At 45.5% G+C, this 14,991-nt stretch overlaps 1 protein-coding gene across 1 annotated transcript; it reads right to left on the bottom strand.

Annotated features, from left to right (window-relative positions):
- Positions 1 to 364: 364 nt before the first annotated feature.
- On the bottom strand, positions 365 to 14,484 carry LOC121842389 (CUB and sushi domain-containing protein 3-like; the record flags this gene model as incomplete). The annotated part of the gene is made up of 3 exons (XM_042312361.1): positions 14,374 to 14,484; positions 4,420 to 4,608; positions 365 to 510 (listed from the first exon to the last, which is right to left on the bottom strand). Coding segments are annotated over exons 1-3 (363 nt in total), but the record flags the coding sequence as incomplete, so codon positions are not given.
- Positions 14,485 to 14,991: the final 507 nt, after the last annotated feature.

Here is a 14,991-nt window from a genome sequence, read left to right on the forward strand (position 1 = left end):
GCTCACATCGTATATAGACTTGTTTCTACTGTATTATTGACTCCATGTGTAACTCTGTGTTGTTGTATGTGTCAAACTGCTTTGCTTTATCTTGGCCAGGTCGCAATTGTAAATGAGAACTTGTTCTCAACGTGCCTACCTGGTTAAATAAAGGTGAAATAAAATAAATAAATAAATAAATAAATAAATAAACAAATAAATAAATAAAATTAGCCAGAACTGCCCAATGGCCAGTCTATTTCTGGTAGGGGCGCTGTACCATGACGTTAATGACTCCTATTGGTTGTTTAGTATAGACGGGTGGATGAAGACATGCTGGGTGAAGGAAAGTCATTATTAACAGGATACATACTTTGATACTCACCCACATATCTGACGTGGAAGCCCTTCCTGTTGGTGCCGTGGTCAGACGACCAGCGCAGAAGCAACTGATGACCAGAGGTCGTGAGGTTAAAGGCGTGGTGATGTCACCGCTGAGGGACGCCAGGCTCTGGCTGTAGATGTTAGGACCTGTTAGGACAGAGACACAGAGAGATGTTAGGACCTGTTAGGACCTGTTAGGAAAGAGACACAGAGAGATGTTAGGACCTGTTAGGACAGAGACACAGAGAGATGTTAGGACCTGTTAGGACAGAGACACAGAGAGATGTTAGGACCTGTTAGGACAGAGACACAGAGAGATGTTAGGATCTGTTAGGACAGAGAGATGTTAGGACCTGTTAGGACAGAGACACAGAGAGATGTTAGGACCTGTTAGGAAAGAGACACAGAGAGATGTTAGGACCTGTTAGGACAGAGACACAGAGAGATGTTAGGACCTGTTAGGACAGAGACACAGAGAGATGTTAGGACCTGTTAGGACAGAGACACAGAGAGATGTTAGGACCTGTTAGGACAGAGACACAGAGAGATGTTAGGATCTGTTAGGACAGAGAGATGTTAGGACCTGTTAGGACAGAGACACAGAGAGATGTTAATGCTGTATTATGTAAAACATGTACTGTGTACCCACACAGCTGGTTAGCTCCTCTATTGGAATTCAAAGCGTGATTCGTTGTACCGTTCGACCAGCAGTGGCTGGGTTTATTCATCTTTAAGTAGTCAATTACACTGGCAAATAGCCATATTGCTTTGACTCAGACCTCAATAAAGTAGGGTTGACTCAATTTACAATCTCCGTAAATAATGTTAGGACTAAACACAGCTTGCCCGGATGGTGCGCCCTCCTGCAGGACTGATGCGCAGAAGCAAAGCCAGGCGGCACAGAGACAAGCTGAGTTCGCCCAACTAGTTTACACTATATATTGTAGATCAACGTTTTTATTTATTTTTATGAATCAGCATTATATCAGCCCATGTTCAATGTAACAAACCAAACCAAATCTAACTTTAAAAGATTGAGCCTAGGATTTAGTTGTAGGCAGAGCCAGAGAGCAACGGACTAGAAGGATATTGGGGAGAGATCTTTTAATCACCGGGGAGTGTCTGCATGCTTTTCAGATCAGAGCGCAGTATAGCGTGTCTGTATGTATGTATGTGTGTATGTGTGTGTATAACATGTGTGTATAGCATATACTGTATAGCATGTGTGTATAGCATGTACTGTATAGCATGTACTGTATAGCATGTACTGTAATACATGTACTGTACACAGAGATATGTATGTGTATATGTGTAGGACAGTATGTACATAGAGCATGTACTGTAATACATGTACTGTATAACATGTACTGTATACATGTATGTATAGCATGTATGTAACATGTACTGTACATGTACTGTATAACATGTATGTATACATGTATGTATAACATATGTATTAGGACATGTACTGATAGCATGTACTGTATAACATATAATGTATAGAACATGTAGATGTATAGCATGTACTGTATAACATGTACTGTATAGCATGTACTGTAATAATAATGTAATAATATAACATAAATATAGCATGTACTGTATAGCATGTACTAATAATAACATAATAATGTATAGCATGTACTGTATAATAATAATAATGTATAATGTACTGTATAGCATGTAATGTATCATAATACCTAATAATAATGCTAATATAACATAATAATAATATAATAATATATAATAATAATGTACTAATAATAACATAATAATGTAAAAGCCATATGTATAGCATGTACTGTATAACATCAATACTAATATAGCATGTACTAATATAACATGTACTGTATAGCATGTACTGTATAGCATGTAATAATGTGTTAGCATGTACTGTGCCCGCATGTACTGTATAGCCCTGTATGCATGTATGACATGTGCTGTATAACATGTACTGTATAACAGGTATAGCATGTACTGTAAAACATGTACTGTATAGCATGTACTGTATAGCATGTACTGTATAACATGTACTGTATAGCAACTAGTAATGTAAAACATGTACTATATACATGTACTGTGTAATGAAAAACATGTTTTTTATTTTGGCTGGTTAGCTTTTCAATGAGCGTGATTCGTTGTATTCGTTCGACCTTGCAGTGGCTGGGTTTATTCATCTGTAGTCAATTAACTGGCAAATAGCCATAATCTGACTCAGACCTCAATAAAGTAGGGTTGACTCAATTTTACAATCTCCGTAAATAATGTTCCCTCTAAACGTCGTGCTTGCCCGGCAGTGCGCCCTCCTGCAGGACTGATGCAGCGCACAGAGATCCAACGCTGACTAGATGTAGTGTTTTGTGATATGTTGTATATATGTGTTTTTATTGTTTTTATGAATCAGCATTATATCAGCCCATTTATGTATGCAACAAACCAAGTGTATCTAATGTATGTATGTATGTATGTATGTATGTATGTATGGATATGTATGTATGTATGTATCTTTGTGTGTGTATGTATGCGCTTTTCAGATGTATGTGTGTGCGTGTATGTCTGTATGTCTGTCTGTCTGTCTGTGTGTCTGTCTGTCTGTGTGTCTGTGTGTGTGTCTGTATGTGTGTCTGTGTGTCTGTGTGTGTGTGTGTGTGTGTGTCTGTATGTATGTGTGTATGTGTGTGTGTGTGTGTGTGTGTCTGTATGTATGTATGTGTGTGTGTGTATGTGTGTGTATGTGTGTATGTATGTATGTATGTATGTATGTATGTATGTATGTATGTATGTAAGTATGTATGTAAGTAGATAGTCTTTGTTATTTAGCGAGTTGTTAGCCCAGTTATAGAGATGTATAGGTCAACAATGGGGAGTTACAACTTCCCTACAAGAACACAAAACGTGTCGGCTACATTACCTGCTGTCGGTGAAAAGCCAGTCAGGTAAAACAAAATTAAAGGGACAGTATTGTATTTTGAGACAGGCTTGAATGTGCAAATAAACCAATAAGTCAGAGGGGTACAGTGTCTAATTCCTGTATGTTGATAATAATATATATATATATATTTTTTTTTAATGTGGTTTCTTGCATCATATAACACAATACAATGCCATTTACATTCACCTATTTAGCCCATGGTCTTATAGACTAATACATAAAATCATTAATTAATATCAAAGTCATTCACAATGTAAAAACGTGTTTAAAAGTCTCATACATTGTAGGCCGGCACTGGACACCACATGTAGGTTACTGTGGGCTATATTATAGATATCAAAAGCTATGTCCATGTGAAATTGTTGCACAACATTCTCACGACTTTCAAGTTTCCACTCACAAGACCCTAAAATTGGCTCAGTGCCCCAAACAATTAGAGGGAACATTGGTTGTAAAACAGAGGTGCAACTTTGGTTTTAGAAGTGTGGGAAAACTGTTGCCTTGTTTTGTTTCAATGATAAAACTGGAAGGGACACATTTGTGAATATGGGGGGACATGAACCCCCCCCCCATCCCCTGGTTGAAAGTGATGGTTTACTTAGGTAAAGTAATCTGGCATTTAGGATTAGTACAAGGGTGCTTGGAAGGGTGCTTGGAAGGGTGCTTGGAAGGGTGCTTGGAAGGGTGCTTGGAAGGGGGCTTGGAAGGGTGCTTGGGAGGGTGCTTGGAAGGGTGCTTGGAAGGGTGCTTGGAAGGGTGGAAGGGGCTTGGAAGGGTGCTTGGAAGGGTGCTTGAAGGTGCTTGAAGGGTGCTTGGAAGGGTGCTTGAAGGGTGCTTGAAGGGTGCTTGGAAGGGGGCTTGGAAGGGTGCTTGGAAGGGTGCTTGGAAGGGTGCTTGGAAGGGTGCTTGGAAGGGGCTTGGAAGGGTGCTTGGAAGGGTGCTTGGAAGGGTGCTTGGAGTAAGGTCTGAGTTTAAAAACGTACAATTAATGGCTGAGGGATTCATTATCTAAAGCCTTTATATGACAGATCAAATCTGTGGTCATTTTTGCAAATTATCCGGCGATGAGAGATGTGAAGAGAGAGGATTAACTGCGATACTCAAAGTGACGTTGATAAATGTCCCACCGTCAAATATCTCCAGGATGTCAAACTCCTTCTCTGTCTGGAAGAGCTGGAAGTGGAGGGTGACGTTGTAGCCCTTCTCTACGTTGATGAGCCAGGAACACGTCTGGAGGTTGTGGTAACTGTCTGGGTAGCCGGGACTCAGGATCACCCCCGTGGAGTCGAAGCGGACCTCGTTAGCAGGACATTGTACTGTGGGTGGAAAGAGGACAGAGAGTGACAGAGTGAAGTGAAAAGACAGAGAGGACAGAGTGACGTGAGAGGACAGAGTGACGTGAGAGGACAGAGTAACGTGAGAGGACAGAGTAACGTGAGAGGACAGAGTGACATGAGATGACAGGGTGAAGTGAGAGGACAGAGTGGCGTGAGAGGACAGAGTGACGTGAGAGGACAGTAACGTGGAGTTGTGGACAGAGTAATGAGAGGACAGAGTGACATGAGATGACAGGGTGAAGTGAGAGGACAGTGACGTGAGAGGACAATGACATGAGATGACAGAGTGACGTGAGAGGACAGAGTGACGTGAGATGACAGAGTGACGTGAGAGGACAGAGTGAAGTGAGAGGACAGAGTAACGTGAGAGGACAGAGTAACGTGAGAGGACAGAGTGACATGAGATGACAGGGTGAAGTGAGAGGACAGAGTGACGTGAGAGGACAGAGTGACATGAGATGACAGAGTGACGTGAGATGACAGAGTGACGTGAGAGGACAGAGTGACGTGAGATGACAGAGTGACGTGAGAGGACAGAGTAAAGTGAGAGGACAGAGTGATGTTAGAGGACAGTGTGATGTTAGAGGTCAGTGAGGACAGAGTGATGTTAGAGGTCAGAGAGGACAGAGTGATGTTAGAGGTCAGTGAGGACAGAGTGATGTTAGAGGTCAGAGAGGACAGAGTGATGTTAGAGGTCAGAGAGGACAGAGTGATGTTAGAGGACAGAGGACAGAGTGATGTTAGAGGACAGAGTGATGTTAGAGGACAGAGAGGACAGAGTGATGTGAGAGGACAGAGTGATGTTAGAGGACAGAGTGATGTTAGAGGTCACAGTTGATGTTAGAGGACAGAGTGATGTTAGAGGTCAGAGTGATGTTAGAGGACAGAGATGACAGAGTGATGTTAGAGGACAGAGTGATGTTAGAGGACAGAGAGTGACAGAGTGATGTGAGAGGACAGAGATGACAGAGTGATGTTAGAGGACAGAGTGATGTTAGAGGACAGAGTGATGTGAGAGGACAGAGGGATGTGAGAGGAGAGCAGGATGTTAGAGGAAAGAGTGATGTTAGAGGACAGAGTGATGTTAGAGGACAGAGTGATGTTCGAGGACAGAGTGATGTTAGAGGACAGAGTGATGTTAGAGGACAGAGTGATGTTAGACAGACAGAGATGACAGAGTGATGTTAGAGGACAGAGTGATGTTAGAGACAGAGTGATGTTGAGGACAGAGTGATGTTAGAGGACAGAGTGATGTTAGAGGACAGAGTGATGTTAGAGGACAGAGAGAGTGATGTTAGAGGACAGAGTGATGTTAGAGGACAGAGAGTGACAGAGTGATGTGAGAGGACAGAGTGATGTTAGAGGACAGAGTGATGTGAGAGGACAGAGTGATGTTAGAGGACAGAGTGATGTTAGAGGACAGAGAGTGACAGAGTGATGTTAGAGGACAGTGACGTGAGAGGACAGAATGGCGTGAGGACAGAGGGACGTGAGAGGACAGAGTGACATGAGATGACAGGGGTGAAGTGAGAGGACAGAGTGACGTTAGAGGACAGAGTGATGTTAGAGGACAGAGTAACGTGAGAGGACAGAGTAACGTGAGAGACAGAGTGACATGAGATGACAGGGTGAAGTGAGAGGACAGAGTGACGTGAGAGGACAGAGTGACATGAGATGACAGAGTGACCTGAGATGACAGAGTGACGTGAGAGGACAGAGACGTGAGATGACAGAGTGCGTAGAGGACAGAGTAGCGGAGAGGACAGATGTTAGAGGACAGAGTAACGTGAGAGGACAGAGTGACATGAGATGACAGGGTGAAGTGAGAGGACAGAGTGACGTGAGAGGACAGAGTGACGTGAGATGACAGAGTGAGAGATGAAAGAGTGACGTGAGAGGACAGAGTGACGTGAGATGACAGAGTGATGAGAGGACAGAGTAAAGTGAGAGGACAGAGTGATGTTAGAGGACAGTGTGATGTTAGAGGTCAGTGAGGACAGAGTGATGTTAGAGGTAGAGGACAGAGTGATGTTAGAGGTCAGTGAGGACAGAGTGATGTTTAGAGGACAGAGTGATGTTAGAGGTCAGAGAGGACAGAGTGATGTTAGAGGACAGAGATGACAGAGTGATGTTAGAGGACAGAGTGATGTTAGAGGACAGAGGACAGAGTGATGTGAGAGGACAGAGTGATGTTAGAGGACAGAGTGATGTTAGAGTCAGGTTGATGTTAGAGGACAGAGTGATGTTAGAGGTCAGAGTGATGTTAGGACAGAGATGACAGAGTGATGTTAGAGGACAGAGATGACAGAGTGATGTTAGAGGACAGAGTGATGTTAGAGAGAGTGACAGAGTGATGTAGAGGACAGAGATGTTAGTGATGTTAGAGGACAGAGTGATGTTAGAGGACAGAGAGGACAAGTGACGTGAGATGACAGAGTGACGTTAGATGGAAAAGAGTGAGCGTGAGAGGACAGAGTGACGTGAGATGACAGAGTGACGTAGAGGACAGAGTAAAGTGAGAGGACAGAGTGATGTTAGAGGACAGTGTGATGTTAGAGGTCAGTGAGGACAGAGTGATGTTAGAGGTCAGAGAGGACAGAGTGATGTTTCAGAGGACAGAGTGATGTTAGAGGTCAGAGAGGACAGAGTGATGTTAGAGGACAGAGTGATGTTAGAGGACAGAGATGACAGAGTGATGTTAGAGGACAGAGTGATGTTAGAGGACAGAGAGGACAGAGTGATGTAGAGGACAGAGTGATGTTAGAGGACAGAGGGATGTTAGAGGTCAGAGTTGATGTTAGAGGACAGAGTGATGTTAGAGGACAGAGTGATGTTAGAGGACAGAGATGACAGAGTGATGTTAGAGGACAGAGATGACAGAGTGATGTTAGTGATGTTAGAGGACAGAGAGTGACAGAGTGATGTGAGAGGACAGAGATGACAGAGTGATGTTAGAGGACAGAGTGATGTTAGAGGACAGAGTGATGTTAGAGGACAGAGTGATGTTAGAGGACAGAGTGATGTTAGAGGACAGAGATGAGTGATGTTAGAGGACAGAGTGATGTTAGAGGACAGATGATGTTAGAGGACAGAGTGATGTTAGAGGACAGAGTGATGTTAGAGGACAGAGTGATGTTAGTGGACAGAGGATGTTAGAGGTGACAGAGTGATGTTAGAGGACAGAGTGATGTTAGAGGACAGAGAGGACAGAGTGATGTTAGAGGACAGAGTGATGTTAGAGGACAGAGTGATGTTAGAGGACAGAGTGATGTTAGAGGACAGAGTGATGTTAGAGGACAGAGTGATGTTAGAGGACAGAGAGTGACAGAGTGATGTTAGAGGACAGAGTGATGTTAGAGGACAGAGTGATGTTAGAGGACAGAGTGATGTGAGAGGACAGAGTGATGTTAGAGGACAGAGTGATGTTAGAGGACAGAGTGATGTGAGAGGACAGAGATGACAGAGTGATGTTAGAGGACAGAGAGTGACAGAGTGATGTTAGAGGACAGAGATGACAGAGTGATGTTAGAGGACAGAGTGATGTTAGAGGACAGATGACAGAGTGATGTTAGAGGACAGAGTGATGTTAGAGGACAGAGTGATGTTAGAGGACAGAGTGATGTTAGAGGACAGAGTGATGTTCGAGGACAGAGACAACAGAGTGATGTTAGAGCTCAGACAGACAGAGTGATGTTAGAGGACAGAGGGATGTTAGAGGACAGAGGGATGTTAGAGGACAGAGTGACGTTAGAGGACAGAGTGACGTGAGAGGACAGAGTAACGTGAGAGGACAGAGTGACATGAGATGACAGGGTGAAGTGAGAGGACAGAGTAGACGTGAGAGGACAGAGTGACGTGAGAGGACAGAGTAACGTGAGAGGACAGAGTAACGTGAGAGGACAGAGTGACATGAGATGACAGGGTGAAGTGAGAGGACAGAGTGACGTGAGAGGACAGAGTGACATGAGATGACAGAGTGACGTGAGATGACAGAGTGACGTGAGAGGACAGAGTGACGTGAGATGACAGAGTGACGTGAGAGGACAGAGTGACGTGAGAGGACAGAGTAACGTGAGAGGACAGAGTAACGTGAGAGGACAGAGTGACATGAGATGACAGGGTGAAGTGAGAGGACAGAGTGACGTGAGAGGACAGAGTGACGTGAGATGACAGAGTGACGTGAGATGACAGAGTGACGTGAGAGGACAGAGTGACGTGAGATGACAGAGTGACGTGAGAGGACAGAGTAAAGTGAGAGGACAGAGTGATGTTAGAGGACAGTGTGATGTTAGAGGTCAGTGAGGACAGAGTGATGTTAGAGGACAGAGGACAGAGTGATGTTAGAGGTCAGTGAGGACAGAGTGATGTTAGAGGACAGAGATGACAGAGTGATGTTAGAGGACAGAGTGATGTTAGAGGACAGAGAGGACAGAGTGATGTGAGAGGACAGAGTGATGTTAGAGGACAGAGTGATGTTAGAGGTCAGAGTGATGTTAGAGGACAGAGTGATGTTAGAGGTCAGAGTGATGTTAGAGGACAGAGAGTGACAGAGTGATGTGAGAGGACAGAGATGACAGAGTGATGTTAGAGGACAGAGTGATGTTAGAGGACAGAGAGTGACAGAGTGATGTGAGAGGACAGAGATGACAGAGTGATGTTAGAGGACAGAGTGATGTTAGAGGACAGAGTGATGTGAGAGGACAGAGGGATGTTAGAGGACAGAGTGATGTTAGAGGACAGAGTGATGTTAGAGGACAGAGTGATGTTAGAGGACAGAGTGATGTTAGAGGACAGAGTGATGTTAGAGGACAGAGTGATGTTAGAGGACAGAGTGATGTTAGAGGACAGAGTGATGTTAGAGGACAGAGACGACAGAGTGATGTTAGAGGACAGAGTGATGTTAGAGGACAGAGTGATGTTAGAGGACAGAGTGATGTTAGAGGACAGAGTGATGTTAGAGGACAGAGTGATGTTAGAGGACAGAGATGACAGAGTGATGTTAGAGGACAGAGTGATGTTAGAGGACAGAGAGTGACAGAGTGATGTGGAGGACAGAGTGATGTTAGAGGACAGAGTGATGTTAGAGGACAGAGTGATGTTAGAGGACAGAGTGATGTTAGAGGACAGAGTGATGTTAGAGGACAGAGAGTGACAGAGTGATGTAGAGGACAGAGTGATGTTAGAGGACAGAGTGATGTTAGAGGACAGAGTGATGTGAGAGGACAGAGATGACAGAGGATGTTAGAGACAGAGAGTGACAGAGTGATGTTAGAGGACAGAGATGACAGAGTGATGTTAGAGGACAGAGTGATGTTAGAGGACAGAGATGACAGAGTGATGTTAGAGGACAGAGTGATGTTAGAGGACAGAGTGATGTTAGAGGACAGAGTGATGTTGAGGACAGAACAACAGAGTAATGTTAGAGCTCAGAGAGGACAGAGTGATGTTAGAGGACAGAGGATGTTAGAGGACAGAGGGATGTTAGAGGAAAGAGTGATGTTAGTGAACAGAGTGATGTTAGTGGACAGAGGGATGTTAGAGGACAGAGTGATGTTAGAGGACAGAGTGATGTGAGAGGACAGAGGGATGTGAGAGGAGAGCAGGATGTTAGAGGAAAGAGTGATGTTAGAGGACAGAGTGATGTTAGAGGACAGAGTGATGTTCGAGGACAGAGTGATGTTCGAGGACAGAGACAACAGAGTGATGTTAGAGGACAGGGTGATGTTAGAGCTCAGAGAGGACAGAGTGATGTTAGAGGACAGAGGGATGTTAGTGGACAGAGTGATGTTAGTGGACAGAGGGATGTTAGAGGACAGAGTGATGTGAGAGGACAGAGGGATGTTAGAGGACAGAGTGATGTTAGATGACAGAGTGATGTTAGAGGACAGAGTGATGTTAGAGGACAGAGTGATGTGAGAGGACAGAGTGATGTTAGAGGACAGAGTGATGTTAGAGGACAGAGTGATGTTAGAGGACAGAGTGATGTTAGAGGACTGAGTGATGTTAGAGGACAGAGTGATGTTAGAGGACAGAGTGATGTTAGAGGTCAGAGAGGACAGAGTGATGTTAGAGGTCAGAGTGATGTTAGAGGACAGAGTGATGTTAGAGGACAGAGGGATGTTAGAGGACAGAGAGGACAGAGTGATGTTAGAGGACAGAGTGATGTTAGAGGTCAGAGATGACAGAGTGATGTTAGAGGACAGAGTGATGTTACGAGGACAGAGATGACAGAGATGACAGAGTGATGTGAGCCCTGGGGCCCTGGGGCTGTGACTGGGGCTGGGGCTGTGACTGGGGCTGTGACTGGGGCTGTGGCTGGGGCTGTGACTGGGGCTGTGACTGGGGCTGTGACTGGGGCTGTGACTGTGACTGGGGCTGTGACTGGGGCTGTGACTGGGGCTGGGGCTGTGACTGGGGCTGGGGCTGTGACTGGGGCTGTGACTGGGGCTGTGACTGGGGCTGTGACTGGGACTGGGACTGGGACTGGGGCTGTGACTGGGGCTGTGACTGGGGCTGGTGCTGTTACTGGGGCTTTGACTGGGGCTGTGACTGGGACTGTGACTGGGACTGGGACTGGGGCTGTGACTGGGGCAGTGACTGTGGCTGGGACTGTGACTGGGGCTGTGACTGGGGCTGTGACTGGGGCTGTGACTGTGACTGGGGCTGTGACTGGGGCTTTGACTGTGACTGGGGCTGTGACTGTGGCTGTGACTGTGACTGGGGCTGTGACTGGGGCTGTGACTGGGGCTGTGACGGCTTTGACTGTGACTGGGGCTGTGGCTGTGACTGGGGCTGTGTCTGGGGCAGTGACTGGGGCTGTGACTGGGGCTGTGACTGGGGCTGTGACTGTGACTGGGGCTCTGACTGGGGCTGTGACTGTGACTGGGGCTCTGACTGGGGCTGGACTGGGGCTGGGGCTGTGACTGGGGCTGTGACTGTGACTGGGGCTGTGACTGTGACTGGGGCTGTGACTGGGGCTGTGACTGGGGCTGTGACTTGGGCTGTGACTGGGGCTTTGACTGGGGCTGTTGGTGTGACTGTTACTGTGGGTGTGACTGTGGCTGGGGCTGTGACTGGGGCTGTGGCTGTGACTGGGGCTGTAACTGGGGCTGTGACTGTGACTGTGGGTGTGACTGTGGTTGGGGCTGTGACTGTGGGTGTGACTGTGGCTGGGGCTGTGACTGGGGCTGTGACTGGGGCTGTGACTGTGACTGTGGGTGTGACTGTGGTTGGGGCTGTGACTGTGGGTGTGACTGTGGCTGGGGCTGTGACTGGGGCTGTGACTGGGGCTGTGACTGTGACTGTGGTTGGGGCTGTGACTGTGGGTGTGACTGTGACTGTGGGTGTGACTGTGGCTGTGACTGTGACTGTGGGTGTGACTGTAGTTGGGGCTGTGACTGTGGTGTGACTGTGACTGGGGCTGTGACTGTGGCTGTGACTGTAGTTGGGGCTGTGACTGTTGGTGTGACTGGGGCTGTGACTTGGGCTGTGACTGTGACTGGGGCTGGGGCTGTGACTTGGGCTGTGACTGTTCCTGTTGGTGTGACTGTGACTGTGGGTGTGACTGTGGCTGGGGCTGTGACTGTTGGTGTGACTGTAGTTGGGGCTGTGACTGTTGGTGTGACTGGGGCTGTGACTTGGGCTGTGACTGTGACTGGGGCTGGGGCTGTGACTTGGGCTGTGACTGTTCCTGTTGGTGTGACTGTGACTGTGGGTGTGACAGCGCCTCAGGGTATAGAGTACCGGTTCACTGTGTTAGTTTTGTCCCTTGGTAGCACTATAAAATAATAGCTGTTTATATATAATCTCCTTTCTCAGTACAGGAGACAGATACCTTCTGATGATTACTGTTTATATCATCACCTTTCTTAGTACTGGAGACAGATACCTTCTGATGATTACTGTATATATCATCTCCTTTCTTAGTGCAGGAGACAGATACCTTCTGATGGTTACTGTATATATCATCACCTTTCTTAGTACTGAGACAGATACCTTCTGATGATTACTGTATATATCATCTCCTTTCTTAGTGCAGGAGGCAGATACCTTCTGATGGTGACTATATACATCAGCACCTTTCTCAGTACTGGAGACAGATAACTTCTGATTGTGACTATATACATCAGCACCTTTCTCAGTACAGGAGACAGATACCTTCTGATGGTGACTGTATATATCATCTCCTTTCCTAGTACAGGAGACAGATACCTTCTGATGGTTACTGTTTATATAATCTCCTTTCCTAGTACAGGAGACAGATACCTTCTGATGGTTACTGTTTATATAATCTCCTTTCTTAGTACTGGAGACAGATACCTTCTGATTGTGACTATATACATCAGCACCTTTCTCAGTACTGGAGACAGATACCTTCTGATGGTTACTGTTTATATAATCTCCTTTCTCAGTACAGGAGACAGATACCTTCTGATGGTTACTGTTTATATCATCTCCTTTCTCAGTACAGGAGACAGATACCTTCTGATGGTGACTATATACATCAGCACCTTTCTCAGTACAGGAGACAGATACCTTCTGATTGTGACTATATACATCAGCACCTTTCTCAGTACTGGAGACAGATACCTTCTGATGGTGACTATATACATCAGCACCTTTCTCAGTACAGGAGACAGATACCTTCTGATTGTGACTATATACATCAGCACCTTTCTCAGTACAGGAGGTTGGCAGGTCTGAAATACCGACAACACTTTCGATCCATATTGTTATTCTGACAACATCGTTCTTTCTTCAGGCCTTTTTTAAAGAGGTAATAGAACAGAAAGGTTAACGTTGCCAACGTTATGTGAAATGTGAAATGTTCAGGCAACAAAAAAAATGAGCAGGAAAACATTTGAAGCTGATATCAAAGAACAGAATGTAGAAATACGACAGGTTTAAAAAAAACAAACAGAGATAGATTACGTCGACAGAGAGCTCAATATTTTCCCCCCGACTCTATACAGAAATGTCTACAGTGGACATCAACAAACAGAAGAATGAAATTAAATTAGAGGTCGAACCTATTTCCGTAATGTGAACTCTCTGTGCTTTATAGCCCAGGACAATGTGTCTGTGCTCACTACGGCACCGTCCCTATACTGTGCTTTATAGCCCAGGACAATGTGTCTGTGCTCACTACGGCACCGTCCCTATACTGTGCTTTATAGCCCAGGACAATGTGTCTGTGCTCACTACGGCACCGTCCCTATACTGTGCTTTATAGCCCAGGACAATGTGTCTGTGCTCACTACGGCACCGTCCCTATACTGTGCATTACTTTTTACAGCAGAGACAAACGGTTATAAGAGGAATGTTGGAATTCTGAGTTTCAACTGTTCTGCCTGTGATTATTATTATCTGACCCTGCTGGTCATTTAGGAACATTTGAACATCTTGGCCATGTTCTGTTATAATCTCCACCCGGCACAACCAGAAGAGGACTGGACACCCCACATAGCCTGGTTCCTCTCTAGGTTTCTTCCTAGGTTCTGGTCTTTCTAGGGAGTTTTTCCTAGCCACCGTGCTTCTACACCTGCATTGCTTGCTGTTTGGGGGTTTTAGGCTGGGTTTCTGTACAGCACTTTGAGATATCAGCTGATGTACGAAGGGCTATATAAATAAATTTGATTTGATTTGAGCGATGCTTTCAGTTTAGAAGCTCTCTAGATCTATGACCCCTGGTCAAATGCAGTGTACTACATAGGGGACGCCATTACAGATGCAGCCGATGCTAACCTTGGCAGAGAGGTGGAGGGCCGTCCATCTGGAGTCTCTCCCCCAGCCTGCACGTCAGGATCTCCGAGCCCAACAGGGTGAACCCTGGCAGGCACTGGTACCGGATAATGTCCCCTGGAGGAACCACACACACACACACACACACACACACACACACACACACACACACACACAGTCTTTCAGAAAGGAGGCATAGACATCCCTAAACACCACCAGGCCTGGATTGATATAATCAGATGCCAGGTTAGCTCAGACAAGCACAGCTAAAAGTATTTGAAATAAATCAAATACTATTTGAACCCAAGTCTGACGATACTGTAGTCGTCAAGGCATTATCAAGATGGACATTCTGATGAAGAGCTGGGGTACCTTTGATACAACCATATCCTCGTATCTTGGAAGGAAACAGGGCCTTCAGAGAGAGTGGATTTGTTTCTTCACATTTTATTGTGTTACAAAGTGGGATTAACATTGATTTATTTTGTCGTTTTTGGAGATTTGGTTTTCATTTAACCTAGAGTGAGCGAGAAAAAGGCAGTTCTTAAACATGGGGTGAGACATTCTCACAAATTTGTAAATAAAGCCAGTTTGTTATTTAGAATACATTATTTGGGGCGG

Source organism: Oncorhynchus tshawytscha, unplaced genomic scaffold (assembly GCF_018296145.1).
Source record: "Oncorhynchus tshawytscha isolate Ot180627B unplaced genomic scaffold, Otsh_v2.0 Un_contig_5641_pilon_pilon, whole genome shotgun sequence".
Taxonomy (NCBI): domain Eukaryota; kingdom Metazoa; phylum Chordata; class Actinopteri; order Salmoniformes; family Salmonidae; genus Oncorhynchus; species Oncorhynchus tshawytscha.